This window comes from Heptranchias perlo, chromosome 20 (genome assembly GCF_035084215.1).
Source record: "Heptranchias perlo isolate sHepPer1 chromosome 20, sHepPer1.hap1, whole genome shotgun sequence".
In the NCBI taxonomy this organism is placed as follows: domain Eukaryota; kingdom Metazoa; phylum Chordata; class Chondrichthyes; order Hexanchiformes; family Hexanchidae; genus Heptranchias; species Heptranchias perlo.
In genome coordinates this window covers 35,076,161-35,097,769 of record NC_090344.1, presented here as the reverse complement: position 1 = coordinate 35,097,769, position 21,609 = coordinate 35,076,161, and the positions used below count along the sequence as shown (strand labels likewise).

The following is a 21,609-nucleotide window of genomic DNA, read 5'->3' as shown; positions in this document are numbered from 1 at the left end:
TATGAATGTCTAAAAGTCGCGGTATGATGACGCCATTTGGAGCCCAGCCCAAATTTAACCCCGGGCCACGTGACAGTCCCGGGAAAGCTGACCCGAAGTGGTTCCAGGGCCAGGAGGGGCCAAGGTAAATCAGATATTGCACTTTTTAAGGTTTCCTTGTGGACTAGGTGGAGCAGGAGTGCTCCTCCTGACCCCACAGGAAATCTTGGGCCTCACCCACCCCGGGCTTCTACCCCCACCCCCCGACCGTGCCCCCACTGCCCTGGGCCCCGTTTTTGCCCGGGACCTTTTCCTGGTGTCCCCGGCAGCCCGAAACCCCGCTCCCGCCCACTGGCCTCCACATTCGGGCGGGAGCCTGCACTTGAAGGTTTTCATGAGGCCCGGGGGTTAAAATGGCAGGAGCCCCAAGCCGACACGACCGTGCGAGCTTGTTGCTTGCTTCGGCCCCCAGCACGGCACACATACAGTTTAAATCTTGACTCGACATTAGGGGCCAGGCTGGATAGCCGAATACTGGAGAAATAAGCTTCTGCAGCTAAGTGGCCTCTTCTCATCCTTTAGTTGCATGTCTGAAAGTGAACAAAATGATTTTACAGAACAAGAGAAATTCTCATTGTACTTTCACCTCTGTGCCCTGTGAATGGACTGCAGTGTGTATGGGCAAAGAGATTACTGGCTAACATAGATGGACATGATGTGGAGATGCCAGTGATGGACTGGGGTGGACAAATGTAAGGAATCTTACAACACCAGGTTATAGTCCAACAGCTTTATTTGACGAAGGAGGAAGCCTCCGAAAGCTTGTGATTTTCAAATAAAGCTGTTGGACTATAACCTGGTGTTGTAAGACTCCTAACATAGATGGAAACATTTGACTTTTTATCCTAACTCACACCAAATCCCATTCACCCATCACCCCTGTGCTCGTTGACCTACAAAGGCTCCTGGTCCAGCCTCGAATTTAAAATTCTCATCCTTGTGTTCAAATCCCTTCATGGCCTCATCCCTCCGTATCGCTGTAACCTCCTCCAGCCCTACAATCCCCCCGAGAAATCTGCATTCCTCCAATCTTGGCCTCTTGTGCATCCCCCACTTCCTTCGCCCCACCAGTGGTGGCCTTGCCTATAGCCAACTAGGCCCTAAGCTCTGGAATTCCCTCCCGAAACCTCTCCGTCCGTCCACCTTTCCTCCTTGAAGACCCTCCTTCAGATTTTCCTGCCATTTATCTTCTCGCTGTTTGTGGGACCTTGCTGTGTGCAATTGGCTGCCGTGTTTCCTACATTGCAACGGTGACCGCATTTCAAAAATACTTCACTGGCTTAAAAATGCTTTGGGACATCCTGAGTCATGAAAGGAGCTGTGTAAATGCAAGTCTTTCTTTCTTACCTTTTTTCTCTCTTTAAAACCTACTTCTTTGACCAAGCTTTTGGTCAGCTGACCTAATATCTCCTTCTTTGGCTCGGTGTCAATTTTTGTCTGATTACGCTCCTGTGAAGGGCCTTGGGAATTTTTCCTACGTTAAAGGTGCTGTACAAACGCAAATTGTTGTTGTCTTTGTGAGGGTCTTTTGCAAAATTGTTCGGCTTCAGCATCTTGTTGGCTTAGCTTTCAGGACTCTATTCTCTTAAAGCTGTGCCCATCAGAATCACTGATTCTGATTCACGCTGTGAAGAATAAAAACTGGGAAGAGCAAAAAATCCCACTCCATGTAAAAATGCACATTTCTTTCCTTAGTAATCTAGTTAAATTCGGATCAATTTGATATATTCAGAAATTAACCACCCAGCCATCTATTTTGTGTTTTTACTTATATTCGTACTTCACTCAGGACCTTCTGGGTGAATTAGGATTTTCTCACTTTTTGCCGAGTAACCGCACACTTCAGAGCTAGATTACCAACATTTATTTATGCTGGTTAAGTGGCAATTTAACCACTTGGGAAATAGGAAAAGATAATTCCAGGAACATCATGGGTAATCCATTGTCTATCATTCCTACTAACCAAAATCGTATTGTTTGCAACCATCCATTGCCAAGTTGCTCACATCTGTAATTTAATTTGCCGGTCATTTAACCTTTCTTTCATAAATAAAAGGGAAATCATGGCCTACAATGTTCATCCAAATAGCCAGTTCCCCCTTTTGCGACAAAGTGATTTAAAGGATGGCGCGTCTAACAAGATGGTTTATAGGAATTGCTGGACGTAAAAAGACCACGGTCCGTCTAGTTGGCCTTCTACTACCCTGGTCGTCACATGATACAACAATAATGGAGTTGTTGACCAATCATATCAGTCAACCTCCATCAATTAGTCTACAAAAGACCCAGACATAAGGTGAGGAAACCCCCAAGTGGTGGAGAGCTTTGAGAACCATAGGTCCAAAGTCACCTACTCCTCCCGAGCCTGCTGCACTGACCACATGCCATGTCTCAAATTACTCATGTTCTGTACCCCAAAATGTTATTTTCTGAAAGAAATTTGCATTTGAATGAATCGATCCTAACTGCTTCCCTCGGGAGCCTGGCCCGTAGATTGACCACTCACCCACTGAAGTATTGTTTCCGCAGATTAGTTTTGAATTCACTGCCCCTCAAGTGCAGGCAGTGTCCCCTGGTTGTACCGAGATTTCTCACATTCGACACGGCACATCCTCTGTGTGCCAGGGTTACCTTCAATCAATCCTGTCTTACCCAATGCCTTGAATGTGACAACTCAGGAAGAAACAAATGTAATAGAGTTCTCAGTTGTGCTCTCATTATCAGTCTCAAAGGACAGGATACTCCACTGCAGAGTACCTCTGTCACCCATGGATAGATAGCCCTTCTGTCCTCCTCTGACAAGTCATTTACATCAATTAACTCTCCTTCTAATGTCCATTTCAGACGCACGCTGCAGCCTGCTTCAGGTTAACTGATGGATTACCCAATCTCATATGATCAGAGTAAACGAGGCACAGACTGAAGTCATTACAGTGAAAAAGCTTGAAGATATTGACTGAATCCAGTAGCCGTCGAAAGGGAAGGGCAGGGGCTGGCTGGCCAACATATGTGCGGTTTCATGCATCTGCTGGATTAACATTTTCACTGCCGAGTTCCCTTTGAAATGCGCGTGAGTACCTCTTCAAAATCATTTGCTTCAACGTTTTTGTTTTGGGAAACAATATAAAGGTGTGTAATATTAGCAGATCTCCCATGGCATTGCTCATGGCAAGTCAGGCCTTGCAGTGTCTTTATTTTGGCAGGATTGTTATACTTTATCATATGTAATATATTACTCCACTGCTAAGGTGGAGCTGTGTTTGAAATGGCCTGTCCCTTGAAGGCCATAAAGAGTGATTGCTGTAAATAAGCACAAGTCCGCTATCGCTTAGAGTTCAATTGCTGTTGGTCAGGGAAGTTAGCAGAGTGGCAAGGGGCTTGTAAATTGCTGGTTCCAGGTCGGAAGAAACCAGCACGAAATGACTGACTTTCTTTCTTTTCTACTCTTTGAAGTGTAAAGTCTGAAGTGTGAGGGACAGATGCTGGAGACATAATTTCAGGGTGCCCTGGCCAGCAGAGGTTTAAGACTGGTCCAAATTCGGGAGTGAGGCAGACAATGCCGCCCACTGTCCTCCATTATTGTATCTGTTTGGATCCTTTCTTGCGCACCATGATATAGAAATGCAAGGGTTAACAATTGCCATGGGGAACGAGGAACAAGTCAAAGTTTTCGCTTTTATGGATGCTTTTTTTTAAATGTAGAAAACGATGGGTGTGATTGTGTAGCATTTATGGTGCAGAAGTAACAATCTCAAGCTTAAGTTCAAATCCCACCATGACAAGTTGTGAAATTGAATTCAATAAATCTGCTAATTTGTGGCCTGGCACTAGGGAAACTGACCGTGAAAGCTGTTGGATTGTTGTCAAAACCCATCTGGATCACTAAAGTCCTTCATGGAAGGGAACCTGCCATGCCCTACCTGCTATGGCCCAATACCTGGGTGGGTCTTAATGCCTCCGAAGTGATCTAGCAAGGCATATATCGTGCGTCAATCATTACAAATGTAAACAATTTTACAACACCAAGTTATAGTCCAACAATTTTATTTGAAATTCACAAGCTTTCGGAGGCTTCCTCCTTCCTCAGGTGAATGTTGTGGTCACCTGAGGAAGGAGGAAGCCTCCGAAAGCTTGTGAATTTCAAATAAAATTGTTGGACTATAACTTGGTGTTGTAAAATTGTTTACAATTGTCAACCCCAGTCCATCACCGGCATCTCCACATCATAATCATTACAAAGCAAGGCTGCAGAGGGAGACCCATCACCGTCTTCTCAGGTAAGCTGGGTATCGCAGACAGGAAAAATCCAATGTAGACAGTGTCCTTGTTTTGCGGTTAAGCAAAGGGGGTGAAAGTTCATGTTTTGCGGTTTGAAGAGGTTTCTTGTTCTGTTGGCAATCCTATTTAAATTGATGAGAGATCAATGCGTTGGAGACAAGAAATTTCTTCAAATGGAAGGATGTTGATCAGATCCCTTCTTTGCATTATGTCGCAAGAGTTTCGTTCTGTCCGATTAATCCACTGTCAGCAATAAATAACTTGATCTTTCGGTTTTTGATGGCCAAGTAAACTGGAGCATGAGAGGGATACTACAGATAGATAGAAAGCAGACTGCTTAACGTCCTCTGCTTTTGAATGTTTAAGCAATGTCAAAACCTTAAAGGCTTTTTTTGGTTCGATTTTGCCTGTAGAGTGCCCTGTTCTTGTAAGATTTTAGGTCTGAATGTCATGTCTTTAGAGCAGCAGGACTAGAATCGGAGTATTAACGTCTACATGGTATAGACAGGATCCCCTGCCCACTTATTCTCCCAATTCCCCCTCCCCAAACCACTCTCACGGCCACAGGTGACATAGGTCCCCAAGATTTCATACAAAACCAAACCAATGGATGTGCTGCACGACAAGGGAGACAAAGGAGTGTGATGGAATACTCTCCACTTGCCTGGATGAGTGCAGCTCCAACAACACTCAAGAAGCTCGACACCATCCAGGACAAAGCAGCCCGCTTGATCGGCACCCCATCCACCACCCTAAACATTCACTCCCTTCACCACCGGCGCACAGTGGCTGCAGTGTGTACCATCCACAGGATGCACTGCAGCAACTCGCCAAGGCTTAGAGTCATAGAGTCATAGAGTCATAGAGTTATACAGCACGGATAGAGGCCCTTCGGCCTATCGTGTCCGCGCCGGCCATCAAGCCCTGTCTAATCAAATCCCATATTCCAGCATTTGGTCCGTAGCCTTGTATGCTATGGCATTTCAAGTGCTCATCCAAATGCTTCTTGAATGTTGTGAGGGTTCCTGCCTCCACAACCCTCTCAGGCAGTGAGTTCCAGACTCCAACCACCCTCTGGGTGAAAAAGTTCTTTCTCAAATCCCCTCTAAACCTCCCGCCTTTTACCTTGAATCTATGCCCCCTTGTTATAGAACCCTCAACGAAGGGAAAAAGCTCCTTAGTATCCATCCTATCTATGCCCCTCATAATTTTGTACACCTCAATCATGTCCCCCCTCAGCCTCCTCTGCTCCAAGGAAAACAAACCCAATCTTCCCAGTCTCTCTTCATAGCTGAAGCGCTCCAGCCCTGGTAACATCCTGGTGAATCTCCTCTGCACCCTCTCCAAAGCGATCACATCCTTCCTGTAGTGCGGCGACCAGAACTGCACACAGTACTCCAGCTGTGGCCTAACCAGTGTTTTATACAGCTCCATCATAACCTCCTTGCTCTTATATTCTATGCCTCGGCTAATAAAGGCAAGTATCCCATATGCCTTCTTTACCACCTTATCTACCTGTTCCGCCGCCTTCAGGGATCTGTGAACTTGCACACCAAGATCCCTCTGACCCTCTGTCTTGCCTAGGGTCTTCCCATTCATTGTGTATTCCCTTGCCTTGTTAGTCCCTCCAAAGTGCATCACCTCGCACTTTTCCGGGTTAAATTCCATTTGCCACTGTTCTGCCCATCTGACCAACCCATCTATATCGTCCTGCAGACTGAGGCTATCCTCCTTGCTATTTACCACCCTACCAATTTTTGTATCATCAGCGAACTTACTGATCATACCTTTTACATTCATATCCAAGTCATTAATGTAGACCACAAACAGCAAGGGCCCCAGCACAGATCCCTGTGGTACCCCACTGGCCACAGGCTTCCAATCACAAAAACAACCTTCGACCATCACCCTCTGCCTTCTGTCACTAAGCCAGTTTTGTATCCAAAGTGCCAAGGCACCCTGGACTCCATGGGCTCGTACCTTCTTGACCAGTCTCCTGTGCGGGACTTTATCGAAGGCCTTACTGAAATCCATGTAAACCACATCCACTGCGTTACCCTCATCCACACACCTCGTCACCCCCTCAAAAAATTCAATCAAATTAGTCAGACATGATCTTCCCTTGACAAAGCCATGTTGACTATCCCTGATTAATCCTTGCTTCTCCAAGTGGAGACTAATTTTGTCCTTCAGAATTTTTTCCAATAATTTTCCTACCACTGATGTTAGGCTCACTGGCCTGTAGTTCCCCGGTTTTTCCCTACTCCCCTTCTTGAATAATGGTACTACATTAGCGGTTCTCCAGTCCTCTGGCACATCCCCTGTGGCCAGAGAGGTTCTGAATATATGTGTTAGAGCCCCCGCAATCTCCTCCTTTCCCTCACACAGTAGCCTGGGATACATTTCGTCCGGGCCTGGGGATTTATCCATTTTTAGGCCTGCTAAAACCGCCAATACCTCCTCCCGCTCGATGTTAATATGTTCGAGTATATCACAGTCCCCCTGTCGTATTTCTATATCTACGTCGTCCTTCTCCATAGTGAAAACAGATGCAAAAAATTCATTTAGAACCCCTCCTACATCTGCCGGCTCCACACACAGATTGCCATTTTTATCCCTAATGGGCCCTATTTTTTCCCTAGTCATCCTCTTACCCTTAATATACTTATAAAACATCTTAGGATTTTCCTTTATTTTGCTCACCAGTGTTTTTTCATGGCCCCTCCTTGATCTCCTCATTTCCTTTTTAAGTATCCCCCTGCACTTTTTGTACTCCTCTAGGGCTTCCTCTGTCCTTAGCCTTTTGTATCTGCCAAAAGCCCTCCTTTTTTTCCTAATCCATTCTCGTATATCCCCTGACATCCAAGGTTCCCTGGAGTTCTTGGAACCACCCTTGACCTTTACGGGAACATGTTGCCATTGTATGGTCTCAATCTCCCTTCTGAAAGACTCCCATTGCTCCGATGCGGATTTTCCTACAAGCAGCTGATCCCAGTCCATTTTGGCCAGATCCTGCCTGATCCTATTAAAATCGGCCTTCCCCCAATTTAGAACCTTTATTTCCGGCCCCTCCCTGTCCTTTTCCATGACCACCTTAAATCTCACTGAATTATGGTCACTGTCACCAAAGTGCTCACCTACTAGCACTTCTTCCACTTGGCCGGCCACATTCCCTAGAATTAGGTCCAGTACCGCCCCCTCTCTTGTAGGACTTTCTACATGCTGGCTCAAAAAGCTCTCCTGGATGCACGTTAAGAATTTTGTACCCTCTAAGCCTTTTACACTCTGAGTATCCCAGTTAATATTGGGGAAGTTGAAATCCCCCACTATTATTACCCTATTATTTGCACAATTTTCTGAGATTTGCCTACATATCTGTTCCTCTATCTCCCCCTGACTGTTTGGGGGCCTATAGTACACTCCCATCAAAGTGCTTGCCCCCTTTTTGTTTTTAAGCTCCACCCATATGGCCTCATTAGAGGAACCTGCTAATATATCATCCCTCCTTATGGCAGTAATTGATTCTTTAATTAATATTGCGACCCCCCCTCCTCTTATACCTCCCCCTCTGTTTCGCCTGAAGATTCTGTACCCCGGAATATTGAGCTGCCAGTCTTGCCCCTCCCTCAACCATGTCTCTGTGACAGCAACAATATCATACTCCCATGTGTTTATCAACACCTTCAGTTCATCCACCTTATTTGCAAGACTCCTTGCATTAAAATAGATGCCATCCAGCCTTGCTCTTACATATTTGCCCTGTCTTCCAAGCTGACTTGTTTTTTTCTCTATATTTGGCTGCACATCACCCCCTATTGTAGCTCCACTCTGTATCCCATCCCCCTGCCAAGTTAGTTTAAACCCCCCCCAACAACCCCCTTCGACAGCACCTCCCAAACCCGCGACCTCTACCACCTAGAAGGACAAGAGCAGCAGGTACATGGGAACAACACCACCTGCACGTTCCCCTCCAAGTCACACACCATCCCGACTTGGAAATATATCGCCGTTCCTTCATCGTCGCTGGGTCAAAATCCTGGAACTCCCTTCCTAACGGCACTGTGGGAGAACCTTCACCACACGGACTGCAGCGGTTCAAGAAGGCGGCTCACCACCACCTTCACAAGGGCAATTAGGGATGGGCAATAAATGCTGGCCTCGCCAGCGACGCCCACATCCCGTGAACGAATAAAAAAAAAGACTGAAATTCACCTCCTTGTATATCCAGTTTTGAGTTAAGCTTTCATCATGAGATTAAAGCTAATAAAAGGCAGATGTTTGATTTTTGTACAGGAGTGGGGAGATGCGCGCGTATATATTAAATTAATTATCCAGACTAATTTAATAAATTGAATGTAAACCCATGAGCCAAGTGTCGACTCTGAATTTCAAAATCATGTCTTTTGAGACAAAAACAAATTTACCATCCGCACACTGATGCAGAACATATGGTTCAAGCCAAAACATAAATACAGGATGTGGATTTGCAGAGAGACACAGGCACTGGATTTAACCCCTGCAAACCACTGATTCCATGCAAGAAATAAAATCTCAATTCTGTCCTGTTTCACAAACTTTGTCCAAAATTGTATTGATCTTAAAATTTATACAATAGCCAGTGGATAAGACCAAATAATATTTATTAGACTTTCGACTTGTTTGGCACAGTATTGGTGGGGGGAAAAGTTGAAGATCCTGTTTTTAATTTATGGTATTCCTGCAGAAGCAGACGTTCCTTTTTGAGGTACTATAACTCCTTCAAGCTATTCCTTGCTGCCAACTATTCCATTTTGGGCTTCCTCCCAACTCTTTTAACTCATGTACACAGCAGTTTCCACGAGCAGACCTGCACATCCCACTAACTAAAAATTGCAACCTTATGAATGAGTTGAATGGGGCATCGTGCCCCAGAATTAACATTATCCTTTCACCGTGGTATTTTGCACCACATGCTGCATGGGGTGTCCACCAGCCCTCCTGTCCACTTCAACAGGTGGTCAGTATAACATTGTCACTGTTATTGTTCAGGTTAAATCTAATAATGACATTTATTTACAAATGAGACAATTAATCAGAAGCAGAAGATTACAAACACAAAACTGTAATACAATTCCTGATTTACATAATACATAAACTGTTCCACAAAACAATAGGGTACAAAATCTTTGTAGCTCTTTCCTGAGTCATTTTCTTGAATCTCTGATGAAATGTTAGGTGAACAATGACTCTTACAAAGAAACCCTCTTCACCACTTTCATGTGGGAATCAGCAGCCAAGATGGGGAACTGGATATGTAGGAAAAACCCATACCTCTTATGCAATTCTTTCAGGACTCCAAAGGGCCGGTTTCTTTGGAAGATCAAAGAGGATCTTCCTGAAGTGTCAGGCCATCAGAACATTCATCATTTCGACCACTCAAGATGTGAACAGCAGTCTCTTGTCTCAGTTGGTTGCCCTGGATGGAACAAAAATCATTCTAGATGTCTTCCATTGAGTCTGCAAGTTTGCATGCATTAATATTTCAAAGACATGATGGTCTAAAAAAAAATTGACCTGATTGGTTTATGATCAGCAACACCAAGACAATGGCTGGTCATCCTTTCCCAAAACTATCTGCTGCCTCTGGACATCTTTGCATACTGTTTTCCTCCACTTGATACCATTACCTAAAGAGCTTTGGGGCTGATTTTCAGTATCAGCAGGCACAGGGCAGAGCATCTGATTGGCGAGGTGTGAGCGACAAGCCAGAGCTCACCAATCGGTTCCCTTTAAGGTCTAGGGGTTAGGCTGCTCAGTGACTGGTACCAATGGGCGGTGGGTGGGCAGCACACGCATTGCCTGAAAACTCCATCGAGGTCCTGCGTCCAACAGAGGACCCCCTGAATTTGCACGCCTGCGCGGAGGTGCCCGCCTGCGCTCTTGGCCATCCGTTTCCAGGACCGTTTGCGAATGGCGGCTGGCGGATCGGGAGCAGGAAGCAGTTTGTTTTTGCCCTCCCACCCCCCCCCCCCAACCCCGACCATTGTGCATTGTGTTTTTGTTTGTGTGTTTATCCCTGACTTGCCTTCTGACTGGCATCTTAACAATTACCGATACGCGCTGTGATAAATCGGCACCCTGCGTTGTTTTCCCATCTCCCACCAGCCAGCCGCACCTGCTGGTCGCTCTGGTCTCTCTATTATTGTTCATTATGGTGAGGCCTGGGACAGCTCGTTGCCATGCTGTTCCCCATCTGTCTCGTTTATCAGCGCATTTCTACTAATGACGACTAATTGCCCAACGGGATGACAAATGTCACCGAATATGTTTTTTTTTTGATGAAACTGTGCTGGGAAGGATGCGGTTTCATGTCAGCAAGTTTAGGGGTGGTGCCTTTAATTGTTTTTTTTAACATTAAGCGAAACGATTCGCAAGATTGCAATTAACAGAAAATGTTTGAAGTGCACGGCAGTAGCTGAGAGGTGGGTTTGTTTTACAGATTTGACCTTCTCCTCCACCACTAACTGGTGAGCTGCCGCTGGCCACGTGACGGGTGCCCACAGTTTGCCCCAGTTACTACAATGAGGCCCGAGGCCCAACTTCGGGCGAGCCTCGGGTCTCCCGTTTCGGGTGGGCGGGAGCTGCGCACGCGCCAATGGCCCTGCGCCCGATAAATGGGCCGCAACGAGTTTCCACCCCATGGTGAGAAGGGAGACGCCCTTTGGGAGTGATGTGACATCCTTACCATTGCAATATGTGGGGAACCACAAAAGGGCGCGGGCTTGAGATTCTGCGGAGCTTCTTCCCATCATTTGCCGCAACTTCGGCGGAAGGTGGTGGAGATCCAGATATGTTGACGCCGTTTCTCAATGGTTTTCACCACCTTCCACCAAAGGTACAGCAGACAATCGGGAGAAACACCGCCAGTATTAATGGCGCAAGTGATGTCACTGTGACGGGCACAAGGCCTGTCATTAAATATTGATGTATTTTATCTTTTCATGTGACTAGGAGATGTCGGCTAATGGCATTTTTTAATGGTAATTGCCTTCTAAGTATTAAGTGGAGAACACATTAACTATATGGGATTTGAATCTAATTAAGACCAATCTAGTTTGGCTATGCTGATTGTTTGCTCAAGTTGTTTCCATCTGCAAGTTCCTTTTGCCTCTGGTCGGTAGCTACAAGAAGTGATCAGAAGCTGCTTGGGTTGTTTCACATCAAGTGAAAGCGAAGCCATGCTGGGAAATGGGTGCAGCGCTCTGATTCCGGGATTACGTGGAAATGGTAAACTGTCAGCTGGGCGACGTATGAGAGAAGGATCAGTCGGGATCAGTCATGCAATGCCACCACTGCCCTACAAACCTCTCGCAATGTGTCAGCTGTGGCTTTGTGGGTAGGACTCTTATCTCTGATGTCAGAAGGTTGTGGGTTCAAGTCCGACTTGAGCACATAATCTAGGTCGACACTCCCAGTACAGTACTGAGGGAGTGCTGCGCTGTTGGAGGTACCGTCTTTTGGTTGAGATGTTAAACCGAGGCCCCCCGTCTCCCCTCTCAGTGGGATGTAAAAGATCCCATGACACTATTTCAAAGAAGAGCAGGGGATTTCTCCCCGATGCCCTGACTAATATTTATCCCTCAACCAACATTTCTTAAAAAAAACTCATCATGTGGTCATTAACTCATTGCTGTTTGTGGGAGCTTGCTGTGGGCAGATTGGCTGCTACTTTACAACAGTGATTACACTTTTTAAAAAAACATACTTCATTGACTGTAAAGCACTTTGCGACATCCTGAGGTCGTGAAAGGCGCTATATAAATGCAAGTTATTCCTTTCTTATCTCAAGGGATCGAGAAATCACAGGGTTTGCACCTACTGTGAACACCACCCCCCTACCCCACCCCTGACCCCCGACCCCGCTGGAAGTCTTGAATCGTGCAATCACTCTTAAGGAAACCACTTGACAAAAGAAGATATTAAAGAGTTCAGGGAAATGGGATTACATTTGATGCTGCTGGATACAAAATTGGATTGACGACAGAAGACAGAGGGTGGTTGTAGAGGGTTGTTTTTCAAACTGGAGGCCTGTGACCAGCGGTGTGCCTCAGGGATCGGTGCTGGGTCCACTATTATTTGTTATTTATATTAATGATTTGGATGAGAATTTAGGAGGAATGGTTAGTAAGTTTGCAGATGACACCAAGATTGGTGGCATTGTGGACAGTGAAGAAGGTTATCTAGGATTGCAACGGGATCTTGATAAATTGGGCCAGTGGGTCGATGAATGGCAGATGGAGTTTAATTTAGATAAATGTGAGGTGATGCATTTTGGTAGATCGAATCGGGCCAGGACCTACTCCGTTAATGGTAGGGCGTTGGGGAGAGTTATAGAACAAAGAGATCTAGGAGTACAGGTTCATAGGTCCTTGAAAGTGGAGTCACAGGTGGATAGGGTGGTGAAGAAGGCATTCAGCATGCTTGGTTTCATTGGTCAGAACATTGAATACAGGAGTTGGGATGTCTTGTTGAAGTTGTACAAGACATTAGTAAGGCCACACTTGGAATACTGTGTACAGTTCTGGTCACCCTATTATAGAAAGGATATTATGAAACTAGAAAGAGTGCAGAAAATATTTACTGGGATGCTACCGGGACTTGATGGTTTGACTTATAGGGAGAGGTTGGATAGACTGGGACTTTTTTCCCTGGAGAGTAGGAGGTTTAGGGGTGATCTTATAGAAGTCTATAAAATAATGAGGGGCATAGATAAGGTAGATAGTCAAAATCTTTTCCCAAAGGTAGGGGAGTCTATAACGAGGGGGCATAGATTTAAGGTGAGAGGGGAGAGATACAAAAGGGTCCAGAGGGGCAATTTTTTCACTCAAAGGGTGGTGAGTGTCTGGAACGAGCTGCCAGAGGCAGTAGTAGAGGCGGGTCCAATTTTGTCTTTTAAAAAGCATTTGGACAGTTACATGGGTAAGATGGGTATAGAGGGATATGGGCCAAATGCAGGCAATTGGGACTCGCTTAGTGGTATAAACTGGGCGACATGGACATGTTGGGCCGAAGGGCCTGTTTCCATGTTGCAGACTTCTATGATTTTATGATTCTATGGTGTGGGAGCTGGAACAGGCTCAGGTACAATGGGCCAAATAAACACCTTCTGTACTGGAATTCTACCCATGAAAACGGTAGAAAGAATTGTGATCATTTTGAATATCCCACCCTTCCACAATGAACCAATTGTTAACATATATTAGCGGAGTGTGGCCTCTTCCAAAGCAATTTTCAATTAAACAAAACCTAATCCAAAGCTTTAAAACGCATCTGTACTCAGAATATTAGTTATCTTTTTTTTTTAAAAAAGGGGCGGGGGTCGATTTTCAACTGCCCCCTCCCAGTTTTCCAGTGTAAATGGGGCAGCCAGCAGTTGAAGATTGGGGGGGAGTGGTGAGGGGGGGAATCACCAGAGGCCTGCCCAATGTGATTTTCAGACAGGCGTCGGAATGGGGCAGCTGTGAAGCAGGCGGGTGTCTAAGAGGGGTCCTATGCTAGTTGTCGGACCCCCTTTTGCAATTTTCAGTGTCAGTGGAGAGAGCGTGTGCCACGCACGCTGAACCCAGTGGCGTCAGGAGTGGAGCGGCCTAACCAGCAGTCCGCTATAGAAGGAACCGCTACTACAGGCCTCTCAAAAACAGGAAAGCTTCAGGTGTCAAAAGAAACCCCGCCTACTTAGCGGCCATTTTTGGGCAAAATTTCAAAGTCGCCTCCAACTATTCCAGAAACGGATGAAATATTTAGTGCTGAAATCTGTGGTTATGATGGACACTGTTGACGATCTCTGCTCCCTTCAAAGGACTGGAGCACATAAAGGTAAATTCACTGATTTCCCCCCTCCGCCCCGCCCCACCCACCCCACTCCCAGCAGTCCGGGTCACAGATTGAACAACAGTACCTTAACGCCAATTCTCCAACCTCCACTCCAGGGTCAAAGGATCGGGGAGCTTACCCTACAATCGAAGCCAACATCTCAGGGCTTCATTGGCCTTCGGATAAGATGGAAATCAAAGCCCCATCTGAATCAACTGGAATATTGAAAGATGAGCAAGGAGTTCTCCCGGTATCCCAACCAACATTCCTTCCTCAACCAACACCGTGGAACGGTGCTGTTTGTGGGATCTTGCTGTGCTGCACGTGCCTACTAAATTGTTAAAAAAATAGCTCATTGTACCTGAAGTGTCTGGTAACATTCCTGAGTGAGTTGATAAAGCATTTATATGCAGGGTTATGTTTTTGTATTATCGAAATGGCGAAATGAATACATTAAGGCAGCTGCTCCAGCCTGAGGTTAATGAATCTTCCCATTACCCTGCAAATGCATGTAATAAAAGAGTAGAAGTCCCTGTCGGGAGATAAGCTGCACTTCATGTTCCTATGTTGGTAACAAATGTTTAAATCAAACTGGTCACTAATCAGTTTGGAGTAATTCTCAACCTACAGTGTGAAACCCACCACCCTCAACCTGCACAGTGGGCAAGAAATAAAACGTCAGTAAGCTGAGAAATGTTGTTGTTTGGCTGAAAACAGGCAGCAAGCTTTCCTTTAGCTGCATTCATGTTTTAATTGGTAATAATCCCCGCTATTAAGGGAGCTGGAGCACAAATTGCGACCCATCAAGCATCAGCCGTCTTCTGGAGAAGGAAATTCAATGCCTCCATAAATTGGCCTTCGACATTAGTCAAAAGCAGATTACACTTGACAGAAAGATTCCACTTCTGCCCCCTCCTCAGTCTCTGAAGGCAGCACTCAGCTAATGAACCCAGGGGAGCGAAGCTTATTTGCTGTCAAAGGCCTAAAAAGTTTGTCTGCTGTTCGTCCCTATTTTTGGTAGGAAGAATAGAAAAGCAACATATTTTTTAAAAGGTGAGAGACTAAGAAATGTTGGTAGTCGGAGGGATTTGGGTGTCCTTATACCTGAATCACAGGAAGTTAACATGCAGGTACAGCAAACAATTAGGGAGGTAAATGGTATGTTACCCTTTATTGCAAGGGGGTTGGAGTATAAGAGTAAGGAAGTCTTGCTGCAATTGTACAGGGCTCTGGTGAGACCACACCTGGAGTATTGTGTATAGTTTTGGTCTCCTTACCTTAGGAAGGATATACCTGCCTTAGAGGGGGTGCAACGAAGGCTCACTCGATTGATTCCTGGGATGAGAGGGTTGTCCTGTGGAGGAGAGATAAAGTAGATAAAGAAGGTCTATACTCTAGAGTTTAGAAGAATGAGAAGTGATCTCATTGAAACATATAAGATTCTAAGAGGGCTTGACAGGGTAGATGCTGAGAGGCTGTTTCCTCTGGTTGGAGAGTCTAGAACTAGGGGTCATAGTCTCGGGATAAGGGGTCGGCCATTTAGGACCGAGACAAGGAAAAATTTCTTCACTCAGAGGGTTGTGAATTTTTGGAATTCTTTACCCCAGAGGGCTGTGGATGCTCAGTCGTTGAGTATATTCAAGACTGAGATCGATGGATATTTGGACAATAAGGGAATCAAGGGATATGGGGATCGGGCAGGAAAGTGGAGTTGAGGTCAAAGATCAACCATGATCTAATGGCGGAGCAGGCTCGAGGAGCCCACTCCTGCTCCTATTTTTAAAATTTCTCTCTTTAATCTAATCCCTCTGACACACACGCACATACACACACACACACACACACACACAAACACACACACACATATTTCATAACACTCCCTAACCAGGACGATTGACACACAGCCAGAGACTTGCTCCCAGGCATCTGCCTGTGCCACTCTCAAACCATGACAATAGCCAGGAATAGCTCCAATTTCCAAACTCCCTGAATGGCATTGTTGAAATCAAAAACTTGCACAGCTACCTGATGCAAACTTACAAAGGGTGATTAAGCTCCAAACCCTCCAGATCCCACGTTTTGTTATTTTGATTCACATATTGATGATCTACATTGGCTCCGGGTCCCCAAATCCCTCCCTATCTCCAGCCCTACAATCCCCACCCCCCTGAACTCTTCATTCCTCTGACTCCGGCCTCTTGTGCATCATTTCTCCCTTTGGTGGTTGTGCCTTCAGCCACCTGGGCACCATGTTCTAGAAATCCCTCCCCGAACCTCTTCACCTCTCTCTCCCTTAAGACCTTCCTTAAAACCCACCTCTTTGATCAAACATTTGGTCACCCCTCCTAATAGCTCCTTCTTTGGCTCGGCGTCCATTTATTTCTGATTACGCTTCTGTGGGAGAATTTTTCGACATTAAGAATCTGTGGGAGAATTTTTCTTCATTAAAGGCACTATAAAAAAGCAAGTCTTTCTTTCTTTCTTTCTGTTCGTCTAAGACTTTTCAGAATCTGGTTCATGGCAGCCATCTTGTGGCCGCAGTTCATGCTGCAAGTGAGGCCTGAGGAAACCTGATTGACAACATATGTAAATGAATCAATAGTGCCTCCCATACGCTCTCATTACAACACAATCCGCCTTAACTCGGTGCAGCAGCGAAATTTTTAATGGATGTTTGCTGAAGTGCTTCACGCATCGCAAGATGTCGGAAGATGTGTTAACTATCTGCTGTACGAGGCCTTCGTCAACTTTGCACAAAAATACAAGCCCGTTATATCTCAGACTGAAGTATCCATGAAATTCAACTGTTGTGCCACCTAATTTATTCGGCTCAGTTGGCGCTCGCTCAGGCCCGACTGAGAAGGTTCTGGATTTCAGCCCCAGACTGCTAATTCGATGCTGAGGGAGCGTCGGAGATGCAGTCCTCCAGATGAGACATTAAAACTAGGCCCCTACCTGCCCTGTTGAAGATTTTCGGGCACTATATTTGAAGAAGAGCAGGGAGTTCTCCCGCTGTCTTTGCTATTTTTCTCTCGGTCAACACCCACCACCAAAAAAAAAACAGGTCCAGCGGTCGTTCTGGTTTGTGGCCGGCATGTTTGGCTGTGTAACCGACCGACCGTGCGGTTCAGAGGCAATTCGTTAAGTGAAGTGCTTTAGGAATTTGATTATTACGGTGCTACACGAATGCAAGTATTTGATGCTCTCAACTGTTGGTCTCATCCGCAGCCCATTTCGGATTGTCAAAACTAGGGGCCATAAGTATAAGATAGTCACTAATAAATCCAATAAGGGATTCAGTAGAAACTTCACCCAGAGAGTGATTGGAATGTGGAACTCACTACCACAAGGAGTAGTTGAGGTGAATCGCATCGATGTATTTAAGGGGAAGTTAGATAAACACATGAAGGAGAAAAGAATAGAAGGTTGTGCTGATAGGGTGAGATGAAGTGGGGTGGGAGGAGGCGCGTGTGGAGCATAAGCACCAGAATGGACCTGTTGGGCCAAATGGCCTGTTTCTGTGCTGTACATTCTATCTAATTCTTTGTAATTTATTTCCAGTCCTCCTCCCCCTCCCCCCACTCCCCCATCCCCCAACCAATTTTGTTGGCTCCATTAGGTCCCAAACGCCACACACCTATCTCCCAAATAGACATGACTGGCCCCTGCTCACGGTCTCCGCCTGTCCCCTGCTCCCGTTCTCTGCTCGTCCCGAGCACCGCCCATCCCTTGTCCCCGACCACCGCCCGTCCCCGTCCCCGACCACCGCCCGTCCCCGAGCACCGCCCGTCCCCCGTCCCCGAGCACCGCCCGTCCACTGTCCCCGAGCACCACCCGTCCCCCGTCCCCGAGCACCGCCCGTCCCCCGTCCCCGAGCACCGCCCGTCCCCTGTCGAGCACCGCCCGTCCCCGAGCACCGCCCGTCCCCTGTCCCCGAGCACCGCCCGTCCCTCGTCCCCGAGCACCGCCCGTCCCCCGTCCCCGAGCACCGCCCGTCCCCGAGCACCGCCCGTCCCCTGTCCCCGAGCACCCCCCGTCCCTTGTCCCCGAGCACCGGCCGCCCCCTGTCCCCGAGCACCGCCCGTCCCCCGTCCCCGAGCACCGCCCGTCCCCCGTCCCCGAGCACCGCCCGTCCCCCGTCCCCGAGCACCGCCCGTCCCCGTGCACCGCCCGTCCCCCGTCCCCGAGCACCGGCCGCCCCCCGCCCCCGAGCACCGCCCGTCCCCCGCCCCCGAGCACCGCCCGTCCCCCGTCCCCGAGCACCGCCCGTCCCCCGTCCCCGAGCACCGCCCGTCCCCCGTCCCCGAGCACCGCCCGTCCCCCGTCCCCGAGCACCGCCCGTCCCCCGTCCCCGAGCACCGCCCGTCCCCCGTCCCCGAGCACCGACCGTCCCCCGTCCCCGAGCACCGCCCGTCCCTTGTCCCCGAGCACCGGCCGCCCCCTGTCCCCGAGCACCGCCCGTCCCCCGTCCCCGAGCACCGCCCGTCCCCCGTCCCCGAGCACCGCCCGTCCCCCGTCCCCGAGCACCGCCCGTCCCCGTGCACCGCCCGTCCCCCGTCCCCGAGCACCGGCCGCCCCCCGCCCCCGAGCACCGCCCGTCCCCCGCCCCCGAGCACCGCCCGTCCCCCGTCCCCGAGCACCGCCCGTCCCCCGTCCCCGAGCACCGCCCGTCCCCCGTCCCCGAGCACCGCCCGTCCCCCGTCCCCGAGCACCGCCCGTCCCCCGTCCCCGAGCACCGCCCGTCCCCCGTCCCCGAGCACCGACCGTCCCCCGTCCCCGAGCACCGCCCGTCCCTTGTCCCCGAGCACCGGCCGCCCCCTGTCCCCGAGCACCGCCCGTCCCCCGTCCCCGAGCACCGCCCGTCCCCCGTCCCCGAGCACCGCCCGTCCCCTGTCCCCGAGCACCGCCCGTCCCCCGTCCCCGAGCACCGCCCGTCCCCGAGCACCGCCCGTCCCCCGTCCCCGAGCACCGGCCGCCCCCCGCCCCCGAGCACCGCCCGTCCCCCGTCCCCGAGCACCGCCCGTCCCCTGTCGAGCACCGCCCGTCCCCCGTCCCCGAGCACCGCCCGTCCCCGAGCACCGCCCGTCCCCCGTCCCCGAGCACCGCCCGTCCCCCGTCCCCGAGCACCGCCCGTCCCCCGTCCCCGAGCACCGCCCGTCCCCCGTCCCCGAGCACCGCCCGTCCCCCGTCCCCGAGCACCGCCCGTCCCCCGTCCCCGAGCACCGCCCGTCCCCCGTCCCCGAGCACCCCCCGTCCCCCGTCCCCGAGCACCGCCCGTCCCCCGTCCCCGAGCACCGCCCGTCCCCCGTCCCCGAGCACCGCCCGTCCCCCGTCCCCGAGCACCGCCAGTCCCCCGTCCCCGAGCACCGCCCGTCCCCCGTCCCCGAGCACCGCCCGTCCCCCGTCCCCGAGCACCGCCCTTCCCCCGTCCCCGAGCACCGCCAGTCCCCCGTCCCCGAGCACCCCCCGTCCCCCGTCCCCGAGCACCGCCCGTCCCCCGTCCCCGAGCACCGCCCGTCCCCCGTCCCCGAGCACCCCCCGTCCCCAAGCTCCGCCCGTCCCCCGTCCCCAAGCTCCGCCCGTCCCCCGTCCCCGAACACCGCCCGTCCCCCGTCCCCGAGCACCGCCCGTCCCCTGTCCCCGAGCACCGCCCGTCCCCGAGCACCGCCCGTCCCCTGTCCCCGAGCACCGCCCGTCCCCGAGCACCGCCCGTCCCCTGTCCCCGAGCACCGCCCGTCCCCCGTCCCCAAGCACCGCCCGTCCCCTGTCCCCCTGGGAGTGAGTCAATATTAGTGGGCATCGCCTGGGAGTGTGTCAATACTGCAGGAAATTCCCTGTGAGTGTATCAATATCGCAGGGAATTCCCTGGGAGTGTGTCAATGTTGCAGGGAATTCCCTGGGGGTGTGTCAATGTTGCAGGGAATTCCCTGGGAGTGTGTCAATATTAGTGGGCATCCCCTGGGACTGATCGATATTCACAGCTCCCCCACACAGAAAAGTTTGAAAGCTGGTGGTTTCCAATATCGCTAGATAGAGTAACCATAAATATTCTCCCCGACCCCTATTTTGAGTAATGAAATGTGCTGAGTTTTCAGCTTTATAGTATGCTGCATTGAAAATCATTACAGTCGTACAGTACACACCAGACTAAATTTGCAAAGATTAATGGGCATTTGAACGCCAGCATGAGGGAGATCACTTTAGGGAATATCACATCTTTCTCTGACAGGAACAAATATAAAACCATGATAAGCAAATCTAATTAAACCAATCCCTCGACATTGACGATGCGTATTTCTGGAATAAGAAATGTTGAGGGGGAAACAATGCTAACCTCTTTGTGCACGTGACAGAGGACACAGGCTCCTACCCCAGCCTTTATGATTTTCAAACATTTCTGTGAAGGGCAATCCCTGCATCCGTTGGCACACTCCCATGGAATTCCAATGCAAATATTGGCACAATCCCTTCAAGCCCCCTGCAAATATTGGCACACTCCCATGGAATTCCAATGCAAATATTGGCACAATCCCTTCAAGCCCCCTGCAAATATTGGCACACTCCCATGGAACCGCCCCTCCCCCCCCCCAAGCAATTACCAAACTCCCATGGAATTCCAATGCAAATATTGGCACAATCCCTTCAAACCCCCTGCAAATATTGGCACAATCCCATGGAATTCCGCTGCAAATATTGGCACAATCCTGTGATACCCCCTGAAAATATTGGCACAATCCCATGGAACCCCCTGCAAATATTGGCACAATCCCAGGGGACCTCTTCAAATACTGCTCCGCTCCAGTGGGGCTCTGTTTCCTGTTGACCTTTTTGCAATATCTTGATTTCCTCTGTGAGGTTATTTTGTTTACTGCCTCTGCATTATCCTGTTAAATTTATCCCACTCTGATTTTTGATTGTGTTCGGGTGGCCTGTGCTTTAGCATTCAGTAGCCCCCTGTGCTGCCAGAGAGGTAGAGGTCACTCAGTGGTAGCACTTTCGTTCTGAATCAGAAGGTGACGAATTCAAGCCCCACTTTGGGACTTGAGCACGTAATCTAGGCTGGCGCTTCAGTGCAGCACTCAGAGCCCTGCATTGCCTGAGGCGCTGTGCTTCAGATGAGACATTAAACTACGTGCTCCTGTTCCAGGGTAGATTTTATAGATCCCACGGCACCATTCAAAGAAGAGCAGGGGCGTTCTCCCAGTGTCCTGGTCAACTTTCCTCCCTCAACTAACACCACCAACACAAAATCAGCGGGTCACTCACCTTGCAGCCGTGCATGGAATCTTGCTGTGCACAAAAAATCTTTGCCCACTCAACAGTGATTGCACTTCAGAGTAATTCACTTTATGTGAAATGCTTTGGGACATTTCTGAGAGATGTGATAGTTATACAAATGGATGTTCTTATGTGTTTAACCATAATCTTTTGTTCTTTTTC

At 49.2% G+C, this 21,609-nt stretch overlaps 1 protein-coding gene across 1 annotated transcript; it reads left to right on the top strand.

Annotated features, from left to right (window-relative positions):
* Window positions 1-17,823: 17,823 nt before the first annotated feature.
* Window positions 17,824-19,962, top strand: LOC137336025 (uncharacterized). Its single transcript, XM_068001528.1, has one exon. The coding sequence runs from the start codon at window positions 17,824-17,826 to the stop codon at window positions 19,960-19,962; it is 2,139 nt and encodes a 712-aa protein (XP_067857629.1).
* The last annotated feature ends 1,647 nt before the right edge of the window (window positions 19,963-21,609 follow it).